The sequence below is a fragment of the Dipodomys spectabilis genome, unplaced genomic scaffold, assembly GCF_019054845.1.
Source record: "Dipodomys spectabilis isolate Male_0828 unplaced genomic scaffold, ASM1905484v1 ptg000009l, whole genome shotgun sequence".
Taxonomy (NCBI): Eukaryota; Metazoa; Chordata; class Mammalia; order Rodentia; family Heteromyidae; genus Dipodomys; species Dipodomys spectabilis.
Genome location: NW_024870686.1, coordinates 24,541,711 through 24,569,431, shown reverse-complemented (window position 1 = coordinate 24,569,431; position 27,721 = coordinate 24,541,711). Strand labels below are relative to the sequence as shown.

Sequence of the window (27,721 nt, the reverse complement as noted above, 5' to 3'; positions counted from 1 at the left end):
GCTTTTTTTGGCTCAGAATTAGCGCTCTACACCTGGAGCCACAGCTCCACTTCCAGCTTTCTGGCAGTTAATTGGAAATAAGAGTCTCACAGATTTTTCTACTTGGGCTGGCTTTGTACTGCATTCCTTAGATCTCAGCCTCCTGCGTCATTAGGATTACAGGTGTTAGGCAGCACTCACATATTAACTGAGCTAGGAAATTTTAAGGAATGATGCCCTTTAACTCACTAGTTTGCTTGTCAAGCAGCATTTTCAAATATGTACTGAGATGAAGAGGAATCTATTGGCAAAAAGGCATGGTTACTATGAAGCAATTTTCAGTGACACTCAATGTGACATGAAAGTATAACCAAAAGTACAAAAAATAGTTCTGTTTCATGAGTCGAGCAACATCTTTGAAGAAGAAAAGACAGAGAAGAATGACTTTCTCTTGATGCAATTTGCCTTTAGAATTGACAGCTTCTCCACTTAGCAAGTATTTACTGAGTGCTTTCTGTGTGCCAGCCACTGTTTGGGGTGGGAAGTTGAACAGTTAACTACACAAACAACTCTGGAGTAAGCAGCTAGGCTCTATATTATTACAAAAATTAACACCTATGTGGCTCATTCTGAAAGGGGCAACTAATCCAGCCTAGAGGGTCAGGAAAGATCTTGTGATAAGTTATTGAGGCCAAGATCTGAGGGACAGAGAGAGAAAACGGAAGAGAGAGAGAGGGCCCGAGGAGTAACATCTGGCAGAGCCCTCCAGATGTACTTGGGGCAAAAACAGAGCCATGAAGGGCTCATAGAAGGCAGAAGCCAGGAGAGCTTAGTGCCTGGAGGGTTCTTTAAGGCCTCTCTACTCTGGTTGCTGTGTGCTTCTGTCATGGTGGGGAGAGAATGGGATAAAGGACGGGAGCGCGTGTGGCACGGCAGTGTGTGGACTGATCAGTACTGTCTTTGTCTAAGGTGAAGTTGGAAAGTAGTCAGATGCCAAATGAACATTCAAGGAAGAAACAATTCAGCTCAGTGATCGACTTGAATATTAGGTGTGAATCATGAATAAATACCTTAATGGTATTGTTTCCCAACACTTGGGAATCACGATGCACTATTAGTTGCTTCGCAGCAGTGGAGTGAGGTGCAGAACCCATTAAAAATTACTCCACTATTAGTTTTACAATAGTTGTAATGACTTAGCACTAAAAAGCTATGCAAAGCCAGGTAACTCACACCCTCTGGCTCTCGCCTGTAATCCTCTCAGGAGGTCAAGTTCTGAGGTTCACGGTTTGAAGCCAGCCTGGGCAGGGAAGTCCATGAGACTTTTATCTCCAATTAACCACCAGGAAATGAGAAGTGGTGCTGTGAATCTAAGTGGTAGAGCACCAGCCCTGTGCAAAAGAAGCTCAGGAACTGTCCCCAGGTAGTGAGTTGAATCACCACAACCAGCAACAACAACAAAAAGTTACCTGACTCTTTTTCTCTTGCCCCTAAAAAAATATCCACTTTTAAGATCCATCCAAGAAGGTCACAAGGTCACCCTTTTGCATTCCTACTCCTAAGTAAACAGCAACGTGGAATTGTCCTGTGTCCTTCCCAGGCTACATTTGCAAACTCTGGAGGAAATGTGGCTGTTCTAAGGTGATTTACACTCATATTCGGCAAGCCCCGAAGCCATAAAATTAAAATATGACAGACTGCTTTCATAGTGTATGGTTTTGTTCATCCCAGAACGACGCATAAATCATGGCAGGAGCAGTTAGCAGACCACGGCTATGTGGTTCAATGTTCTAGGAGTGAAAGCAGAATTTTTATTTCAGCTGTTTTCATTTTTAAAACAAGGGAACCAGTACGCCCTCTAATGGTGACATGTCAGAATGTTCTGAAAGTTGATTATAAACTTTTAGTTAGAAATCTTGGTAACTCGAGGGATTTCGAGCATATTGTTTTATGATAGGTTTATAGTTTCTTCATGTTTGGCCATCAGTGTTATCTCTTCTATGCATATTTAGGCTGTATCCCCGAAAAGCTTGCTCTCTATTGGTGAAGGGATGCTGGAGGGGGATTCTCTTGAATAATAATGATTGCAGTGTTTCTTTTCCTCAGGTCTCCAGCCATGGCTGGTGGATTATTTGCCATTGAACGAGAGTTCTTCTTTGAACTGGGTCTCTATGATCCAGGACTCCAAATCTGGGGTGGTGAAAACTTTGAGATCTCGTACAAGGTAACATTTTTCACTTAAACAAAGGCAGTTTTCTCAGTAGTTACTGACTTAGGACTTTGAGAGGGAGTTTTTTTTTTTTAATGTATAGCATGCACTTCTCAACTCTAAGGAGCAACTTTAAATATAAACATTTATACCTTTTTTTGAGAAAATAAAGCAAACTCTAAATGTAAATGGCTGTAGGGCAGTTCATTGTGGCCAACAAACCGGAAATGTAAATCCCACTGAAGGCTTTCATACATGGGGGCTTTGGATTGCAGTGGTTCTTGGGAGAATCTGCATGTATTGGGACTGCGTAGTGATGCTACCTCACTGTAGGACAAGAAGCAGAAAAAAGAGAGAGAGAGAGATAATGGCATTCAGCTGGTGTAATTAAGACACAGCGTCATCTCTCTTCTCTTTTCCCTCTGTTGTCTTCGTGTGCCTCCATCTTGTGTGGGCTCCCAGTTTGCTCTCCCCCCAATAAACTCTTTTTCTACCTGAAAAGCAAACAAACAAACATCATTGTGCTGAAGGTAGAAAGCGAGACAGAACTGCAAAGGTACACGGTATAGTTAAGCTAAGATAAGGGGAGGGGAGAGGATTCCACAGTTAAATAAAAGTATAATATAGATTTGAACATGAAACAAGTAAAGCGCAGTTTGGCAGAGTCCAGCAGCATGAATAAGACATCTAAGAAACTAAAGTTAACAGGCACATCAGGATCTCATTGAAGAGCGTCTAATGCCAAGCTAAGAGATTTTTTACCTAATTTGATAAGCCGTAAGAAGCCATCAAAGATACTAAGCAAGGCAATAACATGACCCAAAGCTGCCCTTCAGCTACAGTAATCTCTTTCTATAAATAAAGATAGAGTTAAATAGAGAGAGGATGAAGGTGAAGAAGCCAGTTAGAAGGTTATTTTAATACTGACTCAAGTAGGATTGTATTAGAAATGCTGGGATAGGACTGTTAGTTGTAATGAGAAAAGGCTGCTAGGGTAACTACCTGTATATAGGAAAAGTCCCTTTAGCAGCAATTGATTATTCTATTCCCATTGACTTCCTCGTTAGCATGTGAGTTTTTAAGAAGTAAGTGATTTAGCCTAAATAACCTAAATAAAACTAAATAGTATACATCTATAAGGGTTTGGTGTTGGTTTTTTTGTTTTTGTTTTTGATAGGTTGTAGGGCTGTCCCTGAGCTTTTTCTGCTCAAGCCCTATACTCTACCACATTGAGCCACAACACCACTTCTGGTTTTCTGGGGGTGAATTGGAGATAAAAAGTCTCACAGGGACTTTCTTGCCCTGGCTGGCTTTGAATGACGATCCTCAGATCTCAGCCTCCTGAGTAGCTAGAATGACAGGCATGAGCCACTGGTGGCACAGCAACTAAATTATTTTAAAATAATCAGTTTAGTGGACATTGATCAAAATGAACTAAGCAACTCAATGGCAGCGATGGGAGGGAGGGAACAAGTGGGAAAGACGGAACAGCTGATGCTATGCAAAACCAAAGAAATGTACATATCACCCAAGGTGGAAGAAATAACTGTATTGCAAAGCTCATAGAACTCATAAATGTTATAGACCATGATAGACAATTTGTTTGAAAGTTACAATGTGTTTGTGACTCTAACTAAGCATCACTATCCCACAATTCTATGAAATTTGGGAAATTAGGTAACCACTTAATCACAATAAAGAATTTGAAAAAATAAAAATAAAATAATCAGTTTAGGATCTGTTTAGCTTACATATTCTGTGTTGGCCTGGTATCCAATTTAGATTTAAGATTTGCACGCACACAATGAACTTTCACTTGTTACCGGGTTGTACCTTTGGAACAACTTCCACAACATGTGATTTTTTTTTTCTCTCTTGGTAGATTTGGCAGTGTGGTGGCAAACTGTTGTTTGTCCCTTGTTCCCGTGTTGGGCACATCTACCGTCTTGAAGGCTGGCAGGGAAACCCTCCACCGCTCTATGTTGGGTCGTCTCCAACTCTAAAGGTGAGTTGTTTGCTTACAAGAGAAGGACAGTGTTAAAGTACTAGGACCACACCCACAGGTGCCTCTTAACCAATGCCTTCTGGGAAGAAGAGTAAATCTCTTTACCTTAACTTAGGCTCGACTTCCTTAGGAAATCTGTCATTCTTCAAGATTATTCGTTTTACTTATTTTCTTTTTCAGTTATGTTTTTAATTGACAAGTATATCTGGCCAATAGAGTATTTATATATATATATATATATATATGATATATATTTTATATTTTGCTGGATTGGCTTAAAGTTATCTATCATGTACCTTATAATCATGTTTGTCATGGGTAGGTAGGAATGCTTAAAATCGACTCCCTTAGCAATTTCATATATACAGTAATCTTAATGTACAACAGATCACCTGAGCTTACTCCCCCCGACTGAAATTTTGTGTCCTTTGTCCAACATTTCCCAACGTTTTGAAAAATCTGGTTATTTTCCCCTACCTGGGTTGTTTCAAGTTCCTTGTATACTTGAATACTAACTTCTTACAAGATTATGATTTATAGTTCTATTCTCTCATCCTTATATTCTCTCATATCTTCACACTGTTCATTGTCTCCTTTGAGATTTTTCTTTGTGTGTGTCAGTAATGTGGCACTAATAGATTGTTCTAGGAGAAAGCATTCCTGTATTCAGCCAGGTTCTTTCTCTCCAGCCCTTTCTGAGCATCAATTTCTTCCTTTGTTCATAGGATAGATTATATTATCTTAGAATTTATGATCTTCTACTTCTAGGACATCGTATACTGCATGCATTATTTTTAATTGAACAAACACACGTGACATTTTTATAGTTGGCACATAGTGTATTAGGGTCATTAGATTGCATGTCTTTGATGCTTAATTAAATGCCAGGTCCTGTAGAAACAAGTTGGTTATATGTCATGTGTTACATGCCATATGTCATGTGTCTCAGATGACTATGATATTCCAGCTATTTCTGTTTTCTATAGTGATAGAATTTTCTTTTTCACAGAATTATGTTAGAGTTGTGGAGGTTTGGTGGGATGAATATAAAGACTATTTCTATGCTAGTCGTCCTGAATCAAAGGCACTACCCTATGGGGATATATCCGAGCTGAAGAAATTTCGAGAAGATCACAACTGCAAAAGTTTCAAGTGGTTCATGGAAGAAATCGCTTATGACATCACTGCACACTACCCTTTGCCCTCCAAAAATGTGGAATGGGGAGAAGTAAGTATCAGCCCCAATTCACATCTCAAAATGTATGGTGTAGGCATCGGCATTCGGGATGAGGGAGAGAGAGATGGAAATGTGTGAGTGAAATAAAAAAAAATTCTTGAGGAAAAGTTGGGGTAAAACTGTCCTTCCACTAACCCACTATAGCCACTGACCACCGAGCTGAGCACCTTCTCTGACTGCCTTCGCGCATCTGCAGACACAACCAGTCCCCACATCCCCTGCCCCCGGTGAGGTCTACCCTTCACCATCCTCCTCCCAACCCAAGTGCCTTCCCACCTTCACTTGCTCTGACTTTGTTTTTCTTTTTTCAATGGCACTTAGCTCTCTCTAATGTAATAGATGATTTTTTTTTCCTGTTCCAGTTTTTGTTTTTACATCCCATGTTTGCTTCCCTTGAAATGTGAGCTGGGCCGGGGTCTTTATCATAGCATTGACTGTCCGTATCATGCAGTCTGTCCTCAGTTAGTACTGAATGGATGGATGGATGAATGAATGAATTGGTTTTTCTGCCCTCCATTTATTATCTCACCGCTAAATTCCCCAGGTTAGCCTCTCCTTGCTGGGACCCCTGCCCCTCACACTTCATATCTCAGCGTTTCCCAAGCATTCCAGCTGAAACACTGTCTGTTTAAAAGCATTCTCCTCACATTCTCCTCAGAGCTCCTCCATGCACGGTGACAGGCTATTTTCTTTGCACAGAAAGACAGATGGACGGACAGACTCCCTCACCTTCTGTCACCTTACAGACTGTGGCCTGCGGACTGCGACTTGCTGCTCTTCCTATTTTCAGAAGCTCTCTCATCATAGTGCACAGCCAATATTTGCTGAATGAATACATATTTCATCCACATTTTACAGAGATGTGGTTTGAGATGACTGCACGGATCTATAATGTAACACAAAGCTAGATTCAAAAACTGAAAACCTATGTTTGTTTTTCACCTATATTACCCAGAGTCAGAAGAAAGCTTTCCTACCTGCCCCTATGCTCTGACATTTGCCCCTGAGAGACCTGGGGCATTTTTTAGTAGCTTCATAGCCACTGGGAAATACCACACAATTCTTTCTAAATGTTTAGCTACCTAGCATGTTACTATCATAATGAAGTAACTTTGTTCTACTTGCTGCTCATTCAATAAATTATCATGATCCTGAAATTACAATTAATAGTATCTTTTTTTTCCTTTTTGTAGTGCTAGAGATTGAACTCAGGGCCTTGAACTGGCCAGGCAAGTTCTCTGCCCACTTGAGTTATACCCCTAGTCATTTTCTTTCCATTTGTTATTTTGTTTTGTTTTGATCTGTCATGGGGTTTGAACTCTGAGCCCAGGTGCTGTCCCTGAGCTGAAGGCTAGCACTGTACCACTTGAGCCGTAGCATCACTTCCGGTAGACTATTGGAGATAAGAGTCACATGGACTTTCCTACCCGGGCTGGCTTTGAACCGCGATTCTCAGATCTCAGCCTCCTAAGTAGCTAGGATTACAGGTGTAAGCCACCAGCGCCCAGCTTCATTTCTTTTTTATAGGGCCTCCCAGTTTTTCCCTGGTGCCAGCCTCAGACAGTAATGAAACCCGCCCCCCTCCAGAGTAACTGGGATTGCAGACATTAATGACCACACTCAGCTTGTTTTACCTAAGTTGGTCTAGGCTGCAGCCCTTCTATTTCCACCTCCAAGTAGCTGGAGTTACAGGTGTGTTCCACTATGCCTGGAGTTTAATTGTGTCTATCTATCTTCACCACCACCCCCCTGGCCCCATGGTATTTTATGGAAATCTATATCAGCCCAGTGCCCTGTTAAGATGAACTCATTCCAACATTGACTTCAAGAAAATGACTTCAAAGATGACATATGCTCAGAAATACTTAAGAGACTATTGATACAGCCATAACCTGACAACACCGCTCCACCACTCCCACACACACCGCTCCTCGACTTCTCCCATGAACAGCAGTACTGAGAGTGATTCTCTCTTCATCTGATATGAGAGCTTATTAAAAGCTAAAGGGTGTCCTGCTTCATCTTTTTATACATTTAGATCAGAGGCTTTGAAGCTTCATACTGCATTGACAGCATGGGAAGAACAAACGGAGGCTTTGTGGAGCTGGGGCCCTGCCACAGGATGGGAGGGAATCAGGTGAGTCTCCTCCTTTCTCACTCGAAGTGCCTGGGCAGTGTTAAGAGCTGCCAGGCTGATGGATCACAGGCAGGGTTCAGTTCAGTGTTTAGTCGAGAGGTTTTGTTTTCTGATAAAGCAAAACATTCTAAACAGAACTAACAGGGCTCATACAACATTTATCTAAATAAGAGGACTAACAGAGGTTGGGTTTCCCATAAGAACTCAATCCAGTGTTGATGTGTACAGACAGACATGAAAATATAGGTATGGCAGAATATACTGTGTAAGCTTCAGGGTTTTTTTGCACATATCATTCAGTACATTTCCCCAGTAAACTGGGATATTAACACCAGTAATGTATATTTTACTCATATATTTGTCTTCTGTTCCATCTAGACTATGAAACATTATATCCATTTCCAATCTTTCATTTGCTCACATTGTTGGTACATAATAATGTGTTTATTGTTCACAATGTATGTTAGAGGCTAAAGAACATAATTATTTAAGTGTTCATGGGGCTCATAATTAACTTCAAAATAAATATGGCTCCTGCCTGTGGACTAATAGTTCTAAACACACAGAAAAATTACAGAACACTAAGTTACTGAGTTTAATTACAGCAGTTCAATTGCTTTCCCTTTGTAAAATGTTTATACTCAGGGAAGTTACCACTGTTATTTTCTTGTTGCTTTTCTTGTTTTTTCTTAACAGCTTTTCCGAATCAATGAAGCAAATCAGCTGATGCAGTATGACCAGTGTTTGACAAAGGGCCCTGATGGATCAAAAGTTATGATTACACACTGTAATCTAAATGAATTTAAGGAATGGCAATATTTAAAGGTATTGTGTTTCCACTCCTTGAATAATAGGATGTACTATTTCATTTTCAGTGACACTTGCCATGTAGAATTTTGATGACTAAAACTTATACCCTACACGTGAATTGAGTGGCATTATCTTCTCATCATTGTTCTTAATAATGAGGTCCCACGTTGGTCTCTCATGTAATGAGGTCACGATGTCCACGATTTCAGAAACTCGGGAAAATCAGTGTTCCTGAGGCAATCAGCACCATTGTTGGAGGATCAAAATGGAACATTTAAAATCTGAAAGAGTTGTTCTTCAAGTAAAATATATTCATACTGTTAAAAAATGTATTTCATGTCATCCACCAGGTGGAGATAGAGACTAACAAATAAAACCTGGGAGCCGAGGCCTTCTCTGCCTCCTAATCAGTTTGGTAAATACAGCAGAATAAATCAGCAAGTGGCTTGCTTCAGAGGTCAGATTTATTCACAGGCCACGTTTGGGACACTTTGTGTTTCAGCTATGCATATTTAAAGCTCTAGAGAAAGTTGAGATTTAAACATATGAATGGATTGATGTATAATTTTCAAATTAGATTTGGCTCATATCAGTTAATGAGGACATAAAGTATTGTGAAAGCTTATTTTTCAAACAAGAACCTGGAAACCTTCAATGGATCCATCCAGTATTTGTGAACAAACCCCCTCTTCAGTACAAGATCTAGCTTGCTATATAGTAAAGATATGATTCCCCAGCTTAATCCTTCCCCTTCCCATCTCTCTTGGATAACTAACAGTTGATAAACACATTACTGATTTATATATATATATATATGTATATATATACATATATATATATGTATATATATACATATATATGTATATATACATATACATATATGTATATATATATGTATATATACATATATATATGTATATATATGTATATATACATATATATGTATATATATACATATATGTATATATACATATATATGTATATATATACATATATATGTATATATATACATATATATGTATATATATACATATATATATATGTATATATATATATATATATAAAATATCCCCAAAAAAATAGTATTTGATTTTTCTTCTTTTTGCCAGTCCTGGGGCTTGAACTCAAGGCCTGAGCACTATCCCTGAGCTTCTTTTGCTCAAGGCTAACACTCTACCACTTGAGCTACAGTGCCACTTCCAGCTTTTTCTGTTTATGTGGTACTGAGGAATCGAACCCAGGGCTTCATGCATGCTAGGCAAGCACTCTACCACTAAGCCACATTCCCAGCCATTATTTGCTTCTTATGTAAGTTAGTAGTAAATAATATTTCTAAAATTAAATCAGAAGGTTGTAAAAATTACATATTTAAGTGATATAAAAGTATTTATAGCCTTACTACATGTTAATACAAATAAGCTTTTAATGAAAAATACCTTTTCCTATAAAAAATAGAATAGTGCTGTTTCATACTTTTAAAAGTCATGTTACACTCTGGTCCATATAAGACAGCTGTATTCTCGCGTTTTCTCTATTTAGTCTGGTCCAGTTTGTTGTGTTCATTGATATGTATGAGGAAAATGCAGCCTCTCACAAACATGTAGTTAGAAAGAACTTAATAGCTTTTGCAGAAAATTGTGACCGTATTCCTCTGATCCTACACTACAATTCAATAAATGGTAGTTTTAAGTCTAGTACTTACAAACATTAAACTACATTGGTCACTTACATTTTTTTTGGACTTTTTAACCATATGAGCCTTTTGAAGATCAAGCATTGCTTAGAAAATACCATTTCTTGTTATGTTATGTATATCTAAATGTTGGCACATTCCATTGCATACTATCAAATAATATCACCATTTGGGAGGCAGAGATAGGAGGACAGTGGTTTGAGGCTGGCCCCTAAAAGAACCAAGATGGGCATGGTGGTACATGCTTATAATCCCAGCTAGGCAGAGGAAGCGTATTGTGATCCAAGATTGGCTCAGGCAAAACTGTGAGACCCTATCTGAAAACAATAAGCTAAAACAAAAGGGGTTGAGTGCCTGGCACAAGTGGTAGTGTCCTGAGTCAACTTAGTACTGACAAAAAAAAATTTTAATAAAGGTACCAAATCTACCCAATGGTTATAATTCATGAGGAAAGTCTTGTAATACTGCGAAATCATCACATTTTCATAATAGTAGAAATGTTTTCCAAAATTCTAATTTTTGCTTTAAAAAAACACACACACAAAAAAAAACTTTTATCTTTGGTAACATATACTGTCAGGTCTTTGTCTATTCTTGGAGTGATAGACTCAGTTCACCTGGAGACAATTACCCAGGTCTGACTAGTTGTAGTTTGCTGAATAATAATGGCATTCTTTGAAGGAGGCGACTACTTCAAGTAAATTGCTCAAGTGCTTTTTCTTTTTCAGAAATACTATTGTACTTGTCTGCCTGCGAGTACTTGATTTATGCTTCCAATTCATTTCAAGGTGTCTTTAAAAACTGTACGTGAGTGTGAGCATTTAACAAAATTAATAAGCTATAATTGCTTCACCATGTCCCACCCTTGAGTGCTTGTTTGAGAGCGCGTGCAATGAAGACTTGCTACCAGAACAGACTGGGACCACTGCTTGATTCATGTCCAGACTTGAGCTGTTTTGCCCACTATTGCTTTTGTTTCTATTAGAACAGATGTCAGTATAGTAAGGATCAAAGTTCAAAGCCAGCACAGATGAGAAAGTCTTGGAGACTCTCATCTCCATTAAACTATCAAAAAAGCTGGACATGGAGTTATGGCTGAAGTGGTAAAACACTAGTCTTGAGCCAAAGAAGCTCAGGGACAGCATCCAGGCACCCCTCCCCTACACACGTGCGTGTACGTGCGCGCGCGCACACACACACACACACACACACACACACACAGAAAAAGAACTGGTGTGAGATGAATGACTGAGAGAAAGAGCAGGAGGCTCTTGAGGACTAGAAAGAAAACTGGTATTAATCATTGTCCAGGATAGGAATCAGAGATGGGGCTCAGAGGGAAAGAATCTGAACATGGAACCAGCAGTATTTTGTGACTGATCAGTACAAGAACTTAGAGGACTGACAAGAGAAATGCAAAGTTTGATGCATGGTCAATACAGGCTTGTCCAGTTTGCTGGAATTGTGTCCTAATGAAAGCCAGATCAATGACTCTTAATGTCAGTGATGTCAGTCCCAAATGAAAACTTACTTTTCCTTTCCATGTGTTCCAGACCCTGCACAGATTTACTCACGTTCCTTCAGGAAAATGCTTAGATCGCTCAGAGGTCCTGCATCAAGTGTTCATCTCCAGCTGCGACTCCAGTAAAAGGACACAAAAGTGGGAAATGAATAACATCCACAGTATTTAGGAAGAATAAAGGAAACCAATAATCTACCTACTGACAAGTAAATTTATACAGGACTGAAAACCGCCTGGAACCTGCTGCAACCATTATTATTAACTCTGTACAGCTCCAAACCTGGAACCTCGGATCGGTTTGAAGGACATTGATAAACTGTGATTTTACAATAACATTATCATCTGCAGTTACTGTTTACAAAACTGCTTTTACCTTAAACTTTGTAGATGTTTACATCTTTTCTGTTTCATTTTCAGATGATGTTGGTTATTTGTGCTTTTCCCACTGTTTTTGTTACAACAGAGTGAAAAGCATCTTGTTTCTTTGGGATTACACTCAGGGGGTCTGACAGGCAGTTTGATATATATATATATTTTTTAAACGCACTTGAAAAAAAAAAAAGGTTGGAGTAACCAGGCTATCCTAAGTAGCTGGGTGATTATCAACCTGTTGTGTCTTTATTTAATTTTACATCTTTTTGGAGCACTGCCACAGGTGGTTAGCCAAGGTGGCCTGCCTTCATAGTCATGCTGCTTTTCTGAAAGGTGAAATTCAACACATTTAGTGCCTCCTTTATTTCTCAATATATTTTTGAAGAGCTTTTGATGAAATTAACAGGATGGCAATGATGGGGTGAACTGTCATCAGTGTGAGGAATACTTTTCTACTCAGAAATGAATTCGTTTGCTATGAAGTTGCACAGCCTGAGTAAGAAATGACAGTGTGGAGCATATCAAGGCTGTTCCATAGGGTGTGAGGGGTAAGTGGCATCAACTCCCATACAGGCTGGATTCTCCATGCCATCTGCTCTCCTAGGAGAGCAATGGGGTTTTCCAATGAGGGGAAACATTGTCCACCTACATCTGGGATCTCCTTTTCTCCAGTCCCTGTCACTGTAACAAACAAAAATAATTTTCAGTTTGGAAACTTGAAAGTAAGGGGTAACAAAAACAACAAAACTCCAGTTCAAACACATCCAAGAATTCCCAAGCCCTTACTAAATTAAGTCAAGAAAAATTAGGGGGCATTACTATTCAGGCTGTGCAATCTGTAAAACCAAGAGGGAATTGACATTTCATTTTTAATCTTTTTTAATCCAAATAAAATTCCATGTATAGTTTTCAATGTTTAAAAATTCATTAACGAAAGTGGATTACCTTTCTGTTAAATTGGATGTAAGTTCTCTAGTATTCCTTCATTTGAGGAAACATTTTTATTAGTATTTTTTCCAGTGAAAAGAAGATTTGTTTGAATTTGAACATTTATTAAGACAGTACCTACTATAGGAGACCAAACATTGCAAATGGTCAGTTCAACTTTTTAATTTCTAAGTAGCCTTTTATTCCCCAAAACATTTAAATACCCAAGTTGAGTGCTTAAAGTAAAATGTGATAACGTGGGGCATGGCAGGTAATTAAGCATTTTCAATCTTATAATCATGGTGTCGTTACAATGCAAAGAACTTACAAAGTACTGCTTGAGGGAACTATTTATAATTAAAGCTTAAAAAACGAACCAACAAAAACTCTACATTCGTTTCTTCCCAGCTTAGTTCTTCAATTTGGAGAATAAAAGGTAAACATTCCAAACAGTTTTATTTATAATTTTGAATTGTCAATTTGAATTTTGCTACTGATCTGTGAGCAACCATTTTAACTTTCACTCATCTCTAGGGATATTTAAAAATAAATACATTTATATGCTTATATAATTGTGAAATAAATCAACTGTTTAAAAAGGAGAGAATTTGTAATTACTTGTGTTTGCAAATAGACACCATTTTCCGTGTTGAATAGATTATAACTGTTATCTATGCATAGGCCTAAGAAAGGTGGCACATGAACTGTGCATGTAATTTTATGGGTAAATTAAAATAAGTGGGTTTTTCTTAGTGTGACTCATTAACAACAACAACAACAAAAAAAACAGAGAAGATATTCTGTGAATATACTATATATTGAAGTCAGAAACCTTACCAAACATGGAAAACATCAAAAACTGCTGCCATACTGTTTTCTACTATAGGCTGCTTTGGAAATAATTCCCATATTGTTGCTTTGTAAGTTAATATCACTATGCATTTCTACACATTTTATAAATTTGATTTATGAAGATTTTGATACACTGTATGTTTCTGTAGAAATTATATAAATATTCAAGATTTATTAGGGTAAATTTGAGAAGCTAATGTATACCTTAATTCTGGGTTGCGTGTTTTTTAGGTGAGGAAAAAAAATAAAATATTCTATTTTAATTCATAGCTTTTTCAGTATTTGTAATCATTTCTAACTCTAACAAGTACATCTTACTGAGTTGCTTTTTTTTCAATTTACAGGATTCAGAATTAAAACCTGAAATATTACAAATAATAGTTATTAGTTGTGGGTATGTTTGAGCATTGGTTAGAATTCTTGTACATGTCCTTAGAATACTCAATTTATCTGTTTAGGAAGGAACATAGCAACTTCTGGTTGCCCATGTATGTCAATAGTTTGTTACCTATTTAACAATTATATAAAATATCAACAATAGATACACTTATTGACAGCATATAATTACCTATATAATTGCCTATAAAAAGCAAAGCTTTCTTTAAATCAAAATTATAACAGCAGATGAATTGAAGCAAAGAGAAGACTACCAGAATGAAATTAGAAGCAGCCCATAGAGTGTTGTGTAAAGCTGTCTCAAGAGAAAATACGGCTGCTAACAGATTGAAGGAAGTTTTCTGGGTTAAATTGGAAACTGTTGAACTGAATTGTCTATTTCTTGTCTTTCGATCCTTAGCTGTTGTAGTAGTAGGCTAAGAAATTTGAATAGTGACAGCACCAGAGAGGAATAAATGGGGACTTGCTTAGTCATAGGAATCATTGCTTTTTATATCTAGACAGAAAGTCCACAATAAGGGGCTGGGAAGGTGGCTCAGTGGTAGAGTGCTTGCCTTGCATGCATGAGGCCCTGGGTTCGATTCCTCAGCACCACATGAGCAAAAAGAAAAAAGCAGGAAGTGGCGTTGTGGCTCAAGTGGTAGAGCGCTAGCCTTGAGCTGAAGAGCTGAGGGACAGCGCCCAGGCCCAGAGTTTAGTCCCCACGACCGGACCCAAAAAAAAAAAAAGAAAAGAAAGTCCACAATAATTCAATGGAAAACATGTCTGGTACTTGATCAGAGCCAGACCTTGAAGGCAAAAGTTTAGGCAAGTAAAATTATTTCATGCAAAAGCAGTTAAATATTGAGCGTTGGTCTGGGAAGGTGGCTCAATGGTAGAGTGGTAGAGTGCCTTGCATGCATGCATGAGGCTCTGGGTTCGATTCCTCAGCACCACACCAACAGAAAAAGCAGTCAGTGGTGCTGTGGCTCAAGTGGTAAAGCACTAGCCTTGAGCTGAAGGGCTTAGGGACAACACCCAGGCCCAGAGTTCAAGCACCATGACCGACCAAAAAGAAAATTGAGCATTATGAAAATATTCATTAAAATCAATGTGATTTAAGAAAATGAATGAAAATTTGAATGATTTGGGGTTTTATTGTCCTTAAAAATGGAGATTTAAAGGAAGGATGAATTCTACAATAGATCCAATACCTGCTTTGTAATTCTTTCTTTATGATTTTGAGATGCCCATAATTGAGGTTGGCAAATGCCAAATTTTTGAGTGAAGTAGGCCTGGAGCCTTCATCTGAGTAGAGCAACGTAAGACTGTAGTTTTTACAATAGAATGATGTTACAGATGCTCAACTTAATGGTAGGATAATAAGATGGAGTCTGAAGTCTGATTATTACTGTGCTCCACTACAAAGTACCCTATAACCTTGGATAAGTTTTTTAACCTCAGAATGACAGTATTCTCATTTATATAATAGAGAAAATTGCCTGTTTTATAGGATTGTTATTAGGATTGCATGAGTTAACATACATACAGTGATTATATAAAGTTCTCGGCACAAATTCAAGGTGATATGTTAAATATTATTCCAATTTCCAATCTTAAAATCTGTATTTAATCAGAATAAGCCACTCTACAGACCTGTATAAAGGGTCTGTGTCTGCATTTTCATGTTTCCTACATCAGGTATGTCATTACTCCTATTTTAAAAGTAAAGAAATGAAGCTCAAAAGGTAAATAAAGATGTGGAATGATTGCTCTAATGGTTATCTCTGCCTTGTCCAATTCAGTTTCCTGTATCAGGTGTCATTACTCCTATTCTAAAAGAAACGGAAGCTCTTTAAAAGGTAAACCATGTGGAATGACTGCTCTAAGGGAAGAAATGGTTATCTCTGCCTTGTGCAATTCACATAATCTGCCTATAGTTCAGTGGTTTAATTGAACTTGTGGAAGTGCCATCTTGAAGATTTCATCCATTTAAATTACCTTTGAATGAAGCAGGAACTGTTGGCTCACACCTGTATTCCTAACTACTTGGGAAGCTGAGATCTGAGGATGGCAGTTTGAAGCCAGCCTAGGAAAGAATGTGCCTGAGATTCTTGTCTCCAATTAACCACAAAAGGCAGGATGTGGCTCATGTGCTAAGAGTGCTAGCCTGGAGCAAAAACAAAAACCAAAACACGCACACACACAAAAAAAACAATCCTAAGGGACAGTAATCAGGTTCAAGCCTCAGGACTGGCAAACTTATCTTTGAATAAAATCCATTTGAGATTTTGCTATGACTAAATTCTGGCTGTATTAAGGATTGAATGCCCCAAATTTTTTAGAAAATGTGATGTCTCAATTAGTCTTGGACTTCATTCATTATCCTAAACTATACAATGCCAAAATACATGGGGCAACTTTTCATAAATTGGATAGCACACAAGAGTATTAAAAGCATTTTCAGGAATTGGACAGCAGACAAAGCAAACTGCATCTTAAAAGAAATGTGCAGGTGAATCCTAAGCTCATCAATCTGTCTGCATGGTAGAACTTAAAAGCCATGGTCCAACACATGGAATTCGAGTGTTGCTTAACTGAGGTGGCCAAATTAGGGTTTGGGGCTGCTGAAAGAGCTGGAGTGAGGCAAGTTAGTAGAGGTGACTTCACTTGACTATCAAAAGTCCTTCAAAGGATTTTTTATTAGTGATGGAGTTTGAACTTAGGGCTGGGAGCTGTCGTCCCTGAAGCTCTTTTGCTTAAGGATAGCCACAGCTCCACTTCAGCACTTTTTTTTAGCACTGCCATTTGCAATAGCAGCAACACAACACACAAAAAAAACCCAACCCCAACAACAGTGCTTTACTTAACCACAGAACGGTGTTAGAATCATTCAGTATTATAGTAATAAACATAAACTAGTAGTATCTTACAGTATTAAATGAAACCAATTCCTTAAGGACTTCAGTAAATTTTATAAATACTAAATGACAAAAACTATATATATAGGGGCAGCTATTCTAAGAATCTTTAAAGGATAAAGTATTCCACTTACTGGGGTTCTCAAGTAAAGTGACAACCAAGGCTGTATACTTGCCTAATTCTTACCTTCGTTTTAGTGCTTCCAAAACTTGCATTCATTGAAATCATCTATCCATTAACTCCCCATTTAAAAGAACATTTTTTAAAAAATGTATTACAGACAGACACAAAAGTATGAGACAAAAGAACCCTCTGGGATAGATTTAGACATCCTTAAGATTACTTCAATTTTAGCAATTCTTTTTTACCATCTCTTTGTTGCATTAGTACCATACTGATTCTATACCATTTCACCTAAGCCATTGAATGTATTCTGGTAGGAGTCTAATTAATTTAACCAAAAATGAAATTATCCTTACCAAGTACTTACTCCAAATGGCAATAGAGAAAACCAAGAATCACATGGCTGAATAATGCATTTCCATTTTGGTATTATTTCAGTTTAGTGCAGATGTTCAACTTTACTAGTAACCTTAACTGACAATTGATTCCTCATATGACCATTCCTAAAAAGCTTTGTCCTTCAAATACAAATCCTGGTGAAGCACAAGTTAGTCCTGGAGTAAGTAACACACCATCTCAGATACTAATTTTAGACTTGTTACTCAGAATTCTAAAGACCAAAAATAATTCAAAATCTAATTTGGTAGTCTACGGCTAAACAAGTTCAACTCAGTAACAAAATTATCGTTGCTACTGATTTCTTAAAACCAAGTAATTCACTCCACACACTATCTTCCCCAAAGTGTTTAAAAAGAGGGACAAGCAAATAGAAATGTCAAGCACAAAACTTTTATCACTACCTAAAAAGCTACTTGGCAGAAATAGCAAAAAAATTGACCAAGGCTGTATGCTAAGAGGAAGTTAGTTTAGTATATCAAGACAGACACAATACAAATAATATACATAATTTTATTACAAATTTTTTTAAAAAAACAAAATGCAACATCCTAAAAAACCCAAAATTTATGATACTCATTCCTATGAAGTTTGCTGTGCTACAAGAAATTAAAGAAACCATTAAATATTTAGGAACATTCAACATCAAAAGCTTTAAAATCTAACTGTATGTAGTAGCCCCTCAAAAAGCTACAATCTGCATAAAAAAAAGTATTTTCTCTACAAAGAATCTCATCAGCTATACAAAAATCTGTACAGTTTTTATACTGAAGCTAATGTTGAGCTGCACTTGAATTCACATTCTTAGCAAAACAATTGCCTGAGCGCACACACACATTCCACACACAATCGCCATTTATTCTTCATCTTCATCCTCTTCTTCCTCATCTTCATCATCTTCCTCTTCCTCCTCCTCTTCCTCATCTTCTGGTTCATTCTTCTTCTTTGAGCCAGTTGGCCTACCAGGGCCCTTCTTTCCTGCTTCACTTTTGTCCTTGGCACGATATGCAGCAATATCCTGAAATGTCAAAATAATGAAAATCAGCATCCGGTATCATTACTCAATAATGAGAATCCTTGGTTGTAAACAACTAAAATTACTGGCCAATAATCCTGATCGCTGTCTAAAAAGGAATTCAGAGTCTACTCTACCTTAGGTTTGAGAGCACTTGGTTCCCTTTAGGCTTTAAAAAAGCTAATGATGGGGAGCTTTCATTATGAAATGCTAGTCCTTTCCTTACCAACTGTGATACACATTCCTTCTAATCTCACATTTTAGGAATATTTACACTTAATCCAACACACTTCTTAATCAGATTTGTATTAACTGCAAATGAGCACACATACCGGAATTTACCATGGCTGCAAACAGTGCTTTTTTCAAACAGGTGTTTGTTGTATTGTCCACCTCAGTATATAAGTTTCAGCAAGGTTTTCCCTGACTGACAATCATTAACATACCAGACACCTAAGTTTTCCAACGCTATGCAATTCACCTGTTTCTAACATATTTTAATAAAGCATTTACTTAATTTTAACCTTTTAAAAAGAAAGGCCAGATGGCAAGTTTACCTTCTCGTATTTCTCCTTTAGTTTAGCTGCTTTCTGCTCATAGGGCTGCTTATCTTTGGCCGACTGTTCGGACCACATCTCACCCAATTTCTTTGCAGTATCCCCAATGGAGAGGCCCGGGTGCTCACTCTTGATCTTTGGGCGATGTTCAGAACAAAACAGGAAGAAGGCAGATCTGAAAGGAAACAACAAAGAATTAACCAGTCAAATGGGAAGGGAAAATATAAAAGTTTCGCTATTTGAAGAAAACAAAAACACTCACGGTGGTCTTTTCGGAGCATTGGGATCTTTTTTCTTCCCCTTCTTATCGCCTTTGGGAGGAACGTAATTTTTCATCTCCCGGTCGTAGCGAGCTTTATCACTTTTCGCCATGTCTTCAAACTTCGACTTTTCTTTTGCAGACATGGTCTGCAGAATAGGAAGAGGGGACCAAAAAAAAAATGCAAAGTGTAATTTAGTTTTGTTATACACATACACATGCTTATGTGTGATCTTTCAGGATCTCGCTTCCTGAGGCAACAACACTGCCGTGTGTGCTGCACAGAAAGTAAAGGCATCTGGGTTAGGGGACGAGCTGAATCCGACCAGTCAAGTTTTGAAGTTCAAATCCAAACTCATTTAAAGGATTATCCGCAACACCTTCGGCTCGTGGAGCGCGGCTCTCCTCCCCGGGCCCCCACCGACTCCCTCTCACCTTCCATCTCTCCGAACACTTCTTAGAGAACTCGGCGAAGTTCACCGAGGAGTCGGGGTGCTTCTTCTTGTGCTCTTCCCGGCAGGTCTGCACGAAGAAGGCGTACGAGGACATCTTGCCCCGCGGCTTATTCGGGTCGCCTTTACCCATGGCGCCAGAGGGGCGTCTACCTGCGGGCGACGGCGGCGCGGTGAAGCGGCGAGGCGGCGCGGCGCGGCCGGCGCTGGCGGGGCTCAGCTTCCCGCGCAAACTCGCGCGCCCGGCCGCGGCCCCTCCTCCCTCGGCGGCCGCCGCCGCCTCCGCCCCGGCCGCGCGGCTCCCCGCCTCCGCGCCCCGAGGCCGCCCGCCCGCCCGCCGGAGCCCGGCCCACCCGGCCCGCCGGAGCCCGGCGCTCCGCACGCGCCACCGGCTACTTCCCCTGAAGGCCGCGAAGCCGCCGCCCGTGCGCCCCCCTTACACACTTACGCTTACACACACACTCACACACGGGCCGCCGCGAACACCCCCACACCTCCGCCCGGTGTTCGGAAGGCCGCCGGCCCGGGGCGGCTTCCGCGTCCGCGAGCCCCGCTCGCTCGGGGCCTCGAGGCCCACCACAATCAAATTTACCCCGGGCCCCCGGGGGGCCCTGCCCGGACTCGGCCCCGGGAAACCGCTCTCCCACCCCGCCGCCACGGCCCCGGCCCGCCAGCCCGGCACCCCGCGCCCCGCCCGCCAGGTGGAACCCCAGAAGCCGCGGCGCCCACACCCGACAGGGGACTCCCAGAGGCCGGGAAGAGCCCACAAACCCGAGGAGGCCTGAGGGGGGTCCCGCTGGGCCGAGCTTCTCCTCAGAGTCCCACCAAGCGTCCGGGTTCGACGGAGCCGCGGCTGCCCAGCACTCCGGAGTGAACTGGTTTATCGCTAACGCAATCCTCAGCTCTTGTTTTGCAGAGTTCTCCGCGCCACCGTAACTTGAAGAGTCCCCGCCACTGGCCACACCCCTCTCCTCTCTGATTGGCTTGTATGATTATTCAAACCCTCAAAGTGCCCGCCTCTCGTCCGTAACGGCCTCTCATTGGTTAGTATCTCATTAGGTCCGTCCCTCCGGTCCCAGCCTAGCAGGTTCGGTGGGTCTCCCAGGTCGTTAACTCCCAGACCCGTTAGAACCGGTCAGGAGAGGAATGTACTGCTCGACTCTGATTGGCGGCAGGAAAAGGGTTTGAAAAATGGCGGGCCTGGCACCGATTGGCTAGAACTATAAGGAGGCGTGGTCGACCCAAGAGGCAATGTCCCGCCAGATTTAAAATAAGAAGTGGAGGCACTTTCATGTTGGTTTTTCCCCTAGAGGCTGACGGGAGCAGCCGGTTTGGTAACGACAACGCCGCGGGAGGAGCCCGCGCTGTCTCCTCCGCCCACGCTAGCCCGTGTCTCGGTCGCCCCAGCCCGGCCCGGCCCTCCCCGCGCCATGTACGGGAGTTTGCCCGGCGAACCGTCGCCCGGCTCTTCGTGGTCGCCGGAACCGGCGTAGACCCCGAAGACAAGGCTCTTGGGAGAGGGTATGAGGCGCGGGAGGGCGGCTGCTCCCACTTGGGGGAAGGGGAGGTTTACGCCGAGGGCGCTTTCCTCAGGTGGTCCCTCGGGGCGTCCCTTCCTCGTCCTGGAGGGGTTCAAACTGGGGCCTAGGAGGTAAACCGGGGGGCGGGGGGGGGCAGGAGGGGAGTAGAGACGGTCCGGGGGCGGAGTCGGCGCCCTGGCCCCGCCCCTCGCGCGGCGGCGGGGGCGGAGTCGGCGCCCTGGCCCCGCCCCTCGCGCGGCGGCGGGGGCGGAGGGGTGTGTGTGGTCCCTGTGCTCTGCGCGACTGCGCACTTGGACGTCTAGGGCAAAGGGAGGGGGCCGGGGGCCGGGGGCCGGGAGGCGGACTGGGAGCGCTCGGCGGTTGAAAGCCCTGTGACGGCGGTAGGTGCTGCCCGGCCCCGGCTGCCTCGGCGCCCGGCGGTGAGCCTCAGGCTTGGGGTCCCCCGCCCCCGGCACCTCCTGGCCAACGTGGCGCTGACGGTTGCAGCGGGTTTGAAACATGCCCTTCGTGTTTCCGTCCAGCGCGCCTGCTGGCTGGGCCATGCGTCCTCGGAGTAGTTCAGAGTCACCAGCCTGTACCCCAAACCCACGGGTGCGTTCATCCAAAGACGCAGTGAAGAACTAACTCCCTGCCTGGAAATGGCCACGTTGTAAAGTCATTTAACACCAGTGGGTTGGACGGTTAGAATGACCGTCAGACTCATTTCTGTTAGAGTTCACCGTAATGGAAAAAGACAGTAGCCTGACAGGGTTGCTTTTTGCTTTTTTTAAAAACATTTTCTTGTTTTAAGGCTGTCAGTAGCAACATCAATACACTGGTTACTAGGCCAGCGGGGAGAAAGCCCAAGTGTAGTACAGAAATCGCAGACTAAAGTGTTACACATAGTCCCCTGCCTGGGGAAACGCTGTGCGGGAGGAGGGGGCTCCCTGGGCCCTGGACCTGGGTGTGGGTATGGGGGTATGGGAGGGTGAGGGTGTGGAGGGCGGGGCGAGGGCGGCTTCTCGGCCTTCAAGGCCTTGCACTCTTACTTAGCTTTTTCACTCAGGCTGATGCTCTTGAGCCACAGCTCTACTTCCAGGTTTTGTGCTGGTTAATCGGAGATACAGGAATCTCATGGGCTTTTCTGCCCAGGCTAGCTTAAGTCTTAAGATCTAAACCTCTGATTAGCTAAAATTACAAGGGTGAGCCACATTCTTAGTTTATACTCTTTTGGGGGTATACCTCAGCCTTCAATACCTACAAAATGAGTCGCAAATGTGATGTCAAAAAGCAAAACAAAACAAAAAAAAACTCCAAGTGAACTGAATCTTACTACATTATTTAATAGCAATGTGAGACTGATAATGCATTATGCTTTTTAATCTTTTTTCTTTTTTTTTTTTTGCCAGTCCTGGGGCTTGAACTCAGGGCCTAGGCACTGTTCCTGAATTTCTTACCCTCAAGGCTAGCACTCTACCACTTGAGCCACAGCAATACTTCTGGATTTTTCTGTTTATTTGGCACTGGGGAATTGAACCTACGGCTTCATGCATGCTAGCAAGCAATGTACCACTAAACCACATTCCCAGCCTCTCATATTTTTAAGTATATTCTTTAAAAAGAAAATATGTGATGGCCTAATTGTGCTTATATAAAGTTTGGGCATTTACTGAAGAACTGCTACTTGAATGCCACGAGCATTAAGATTAGCAATAGAAATATAAAGGAGAAATGTCATGGTATTTGCCCTCAGAAAATTTAATGTAGAGGGAGATAGAAATAGGAAACAACAGTGTAACATATGAATTGTCATATTGCTCAATAGTGAAGGCATAAGACAATATCCTAATACTGTGTAGAAAGCCCAAATGAAAGGCAGAGGGCTTTGGAGAAAGCCTGGCACATTTGGAGATCCAACTTAGTATTATTATTTCAATATAACATGAAATTAGTAATTAAGGCATAAATATGGCTGGTACTGGACTGGCAGCTTCAGAACTTAAGACTTCATAATATAGGCAAAGGACCCACTAAAAAGTGTGAAGGAAATGAAATGGATTTCCATGTTAAGACAGTATGTGTGGTTTTATAAAAAATAAGATCAAGTTTATAATTTAGAAACCAGTTTACTCAGGGCACCTGTGGCTCACACCTCTTCCTACTTAGGAGGCTAAGATCTGGGTGAATCAAACCAAGCTGGGTCAGAAAAGTCTGCTAGATTTCCTGTCCAAAATAACCAGCAAAAAAGCTGTGCTGGAAGTATAGCTCAAGTGGTAGACTGCCAGCTGAGCAGACATGAAGCCCCAAGTTCAACCTTTAGTTGCAGCCAAACAGAATATCAATTTGTTATACTCATTTCTTTTCTCTGGCTCCAGAGTTGTAATCCCAAAGGTAGTGCTAAGATTATCTATTTACATACACGATCTACAAATTTACCAATTTTTTGATATTAGCTAAAGTTTTACTTGATGAATTTTACATAGTTTGTTGATTTCACCAACTATGTTCCAGTTCATATTGTAAAATCAACTTCTAATTCAGTTCTATATTCTATTCTAATACCGATGCTTCCATAAGTCATGATTTTGGGTTTTTCTTTTTTGTTTTCCTTTTTAGGCACTGTTTGGATTCTGGGCCTCCTCCCACTTGAAGGTTCTACCACTTGATCCATTCTTGTTGCCCTGTTTTTGCTGGTTATTTTTGAAATAGAGTTTTGTGAACTCTTCTGCCTGGGCTGCCCTTCAAACAAGTAAGATTACAGACATGCGCCACCAGTACCCAGAAGCCGCTTTCCTTTCTAAAAATTGCACTAGTAATTGATTGAATTTGGGTTGCTATTTTTCAGAAAGATTTTTTAATCACCCCTCAATTGATGATGCCTGCAAGGGACAATAAAGCAAGCTGAAAATAGATGGTAGGCTCACTTGAACAGTGAGGATTTCAAAAAATGATTTTACTTAGAAATAAGGTCATTGCCGATATAACTAGCAAGATAAGTTTTAATGTAGTAGGGTGAGCCCTATTATAGAAATATAAACAGAAATTTGGACACAAACAGGCATAGAGATGAGAATGGAAAAAGAAATGGTAGGAGAAAACAGCTATATGCAAACCAAGTGAAGGCCTGAAGTTTCCCTTATAGCTGCAGAAGGAATCAGCCCTTCTGATACAAATTGCCATTCCTTTCTTCTCAGCAGAAGGAAAACTATATTCATTTGTATTTTCTGAATTTAATATACCTCTATGTTACTTTTAATATTTCATCCACACCATACTTCCTGACCTAGAAATAACACCAGAAGCACAGTAAAGTGATAAGTGAAATAAAACTTGAGAGATTTAAATAGTTTTTGGTTATAGAACAACATCTTTTTTTGGTGGGTAATTAGAGATAAGAGACTCATGGTCTGCCCCGGCAGACTCTGAACTACAATCCTCAGATCTCAATCTCCTGAGTAGTTAGGATTATAGGCATGAGCCACTAGCACCCAGCTAAATTTCTTTTTTTTTTTAATTTTTTTTTATTTTTGGGGTCCAGTCATGGGGCTTGAACTCAGCCTGGGTGCTGTCCCTCAGCTCTTCAGCTCAAAGCTAGCACTCTACCACTTGAGCCACAGCACCACTTTCGGCTTTTTTCTTTTTGCTTATGTGGTGCTGAGAAATTGAACCCAGGGCCTCAGGCATGCAAGGCAAGCTCTCTACCACTGAGCCACCTTCCCAGCCCCTAAATTTCATATTTTTAAAAGCCTGCTTCCCATGTTTATCTCCATTAATGTAGGGCATCTTTCTAAAGGAAAGGCATAAAATGCTAAATTTTAAAAGTTAACCTATATCCTAAGCAAGCCATTGCCTGGAAGAATACTGCCTAGTTTTAAGACTAGTTAATATATCAAACTATGTGATAAAGAGTTGACAGCTATCCAAATATAATAGTATAGACCAAGATTCTATGTTCCATAACACTTTTGTTACTCTATTCTCTCATTTAAATGATCTTAACAGCTCTTTTTCCCAAGTGATATCATTGTCTCAAAAATTACCTTAGTTCAGCATCTTATGAATTATAAAGCAGATGCTGTTCATAACTAATTATGAATTAGGAGAAAAGTTTTATAAATATTTCCTTATACTGCACTTACCCATAAATATTCTCTCAGTTTTGCAAAATTATATAGAATTATTGAATAATAGAATTATATAGAAATAGTAAGTTATGAAATTCCTATCATTCAGTTTTCATAAAAATTTAGACCATAATATGTGGTCTTCAAGCAAGATTGAGAAATAGTAATGTGAAGAAAATAATATATACATTTTAAGCCTTGAAAAACAAGAAAAATAATGTATTTTTAATAATTGTCACTTAATAACTTCATAGCTAAAATTAGGTGAAGTTACTTTATAAAATTATTTTTATTTTCTCGAGTAGCACAGTTAATGCAAAAACAAAATGAAAGCCATTCCTCTGCACACCATTTCTTAAAAGCAAATAAGTTTTCTCACCTTGATGCTGGTGGCTTAGGTTGTAATCTTAGGAGTCTGAAATCTGGAGGCTCTCAATTTGAGACCAGGCTGGGCATAATAGTTACTTAGACTCCATCTCCAAAATAACCAGTCAGAAGCAGGGCTAGAGGCTTAGAAAGCCCTGTTGTATTAGTCACAGAATGCATGTGTGTAATATATGTACATGTAGTTATTAAGTATGTACATTACAAAAACTTGTCTTTCATCTAGTATACCAGGTCATTATGCTAAAAAAAAATGAAGGCAGGGGCTGGGAAGGTAGCTCAGTGGTAGAGCGCTTGCCTTGCATGCATGAGGCCCTGGGTTCGATTCCTCAGCACCACATAAGCAAAAAAGAAAAAAGCTGGAAGTGGGCTGAGAAGGTGGCTCAAGTGGTAGAGCGCTAGCCTTGAGCTGAAGAGCTGAGGGACAGCGCCCAGGCCCAGAGTTCAGGCCACAGGACTGGACCCAAAAAAAAAACAAAAATGAAGGCAGTAATGGATTGTTAATAATCACATGAAACATGTTTGCATCATTAGTCATTAAGGAAATACATAGTGAAACCCAACAGGTACAACTTCTCACTAGAATTACTATAACAAAGAAAAAAAAGATACATGATCAAAGTGTTGATAAAGATATAAAGAAATTGGAATCCTAATGTCTCTGTTGAGAACTAAAATTGTAGTCACTTTGGAAAACAATTTGTCAGTTTCACAGAATTTAAACACATTTATGCATCCACTCAAGGGAAATGAAAACCTATGCCTACAGAAAGACAAATATATAAGTGTTCAAAGCAACTTTATTTGTAATAGCCAAAAGCTGGAAAGAATCCAAATGTCTTATCAACTAGAAAAGGAGTCAATAAAAATACAGAATATCTGGGCTGGGAAAGTGGCTCAGTGGTAGAGCACTTGCCTTGCATGTATGAGGCCCTGGGTTCAGTTCCTCAGCACCACATAAGCAAAAAGAAAAAAAGCCGGAAGTGGTGCTGTGGCTCAAGTGGTAGAGCGCTAGCCTTGAGCTGAAGAGCTGAGGGACAGCACCCAGGCCCAGAGTTCAGGCCCCACGACCGGACCCCCCCCCCCAAAAAAAAATACAGAATATCCGTATATTGGAATACTAGTCATGAATATAAATAATCACTGATACAAGCTATTATATATATATATATATATATATATATATTTTTTTTTTTTTTTTTTTTTTTTTTTTAATAATGTACAGACATGGAAGGCAGAAGAGTAGCTGCCCCAAAGCTGTAAGTGGTGGTAAGAAAGAACTGCAATGAGCCAGAATGGAGCTTTTTCAGGTGACAGAAAAATTACGTTGGTTGCATATTGGTTGCTCTGAAATGAAATTATGTGTAAATTTTGTCTCAATAAAAGTGCTTTTTAGAAAGCCAGTGACTTAGGCCAGGCACTTGTAATGCTAGCTACTTTGGAAGGATCAGGATTTGAGGCCAGCCCAGGCAGAAATGTTATGAGGCACCTCATCAGCTCATAGTTGAGTTCCATGCCTGTCATCCTGTCCCCAAGAAGAAATGTTCACAAGACTGCAGGTCAGCCCTGGTGGAAAAGGTTTCAACACTGCATTTCAATGGATGAAGATGGATGTGATGGTGCACATCTGTCATCCCAGCTACAATGGAATCCACATTCAGGCTAATTATGGACCAGGTATATGTCTGGACAGGAAATAAAAAAGCCAATGACTTATTTTTCCACTTGTAGAGCTCCAAATTTGAAATAGAACAATTTAGACTTTAACAATGATAACAAATACAGTATGAAAATACAGGAATTATTGGAAAGAAAGTAAATAATCTGTTTTAGGCGAAAGTAGTTAAGAGT

The 27,721-nt window shown here is 40.5% G+C and overlaps 2 protein-coding genes across 4 annotated transcripts in view; one reads left to right on the top strand and one right to left on the bottom strand.

Moving 5' to 3' along the window:
• Positions 1-14,010, top strand: part of Galnt7 (polypeptide N-acetylgalactosaminyltransferase 7) — a 122,959-nt gene extending 108,949 nt beyond the window's left edge. For both annotated transcript variants that reach the window (XM_042701053.1, XM_042701056.1), the window contains exons 7-12: positions 2,086-2,203; positions 4,071-4,193; positions 5,203-5,421; positions 7,469-7,567; positions 8,264-8,392; positions 11,624-14,010. In XM_042701053.1, coding sequence (XP_042556987.1) covers positions 2,086-2,203; positions 4,071-4,193; positions 5,203-5,421; positions 7,469-7,567; positions 8,264-8,392; positions 11,624-11,761 — 826 coding nt within the window. In that variant the 3' untranslated portion in view covers positions 11,762-14,010. The remainder of the gene's footprint in view (positions 1-2,085; positions 2,204-4,070; positions 4,194-5,202; positions 5,422-7,468; positions 7,568-8,263; positions 8,393-11,623) is intronic.
• Positions 14,011-18,058: 4,048 nt separating this feature from the next.
• On the bottom strand, positions 18,059-20,768 carry Hmgb2 (high mobility group box 2). Of its 2 annotated transcripts, none has more exons than XM_042701548.1 (5): positions 20,614-20,768; positions 19,826-19,991; positions 19,394-19,539; positions 19,132-19,306; positions 18,059-18,577 (listed from the first exon to the last, which is right to left on the bottom strand). In XM_042701548.1, the coding sequence occupies exons 2-5, from the start codon at positions 19,973-19,975 to the stop codon at positions 18,416-18,418; spliced, it is 633 nt and encodes a 210-aa protein (XP_042557482.1). In that variant the 5' UTR covers positions 19,976-19,991; positions 20,614-20,768; the 3' UTR covers positions 18,059-18,415. The 2 variants fall into 2 exon arrangements, with proteins under 2 accessions (XP_042557482.1, XP_042557477.1); XM_042701543.1 differs by having other exon boundaries at positions 19,826-19,995; positions 20,614-20,767.
• Between the last annotated feature and the right edge of the window lie 6,953 nt (positions 20,769-27,721).

Bases quoted from the DNA above. Each gene is read 5' to 3' on its own strand.
- Hmgb2 (XM_042701548.1), bottom strand. From the start codon at position 19,975: ATGGGTAAAGGCGACCCGAATAAGCCGCGGGGCAAGATGTCCTCGTAC. The intron at 19,540-19,825 runs GTGAGAGGGAGT...CCTATTCTGCAG, and splicing joins AGTGTTCGGAGAGATGGAAG to ACCATGTCTGCAAAAGAAAA. The intron at 18,578-19,131 runs GTAAACTTGCCA...TTGACATTTCAG, and splicing joins TAAAGGAGAAATACGAGAAG to GATATTGCTGCATATCGTGC.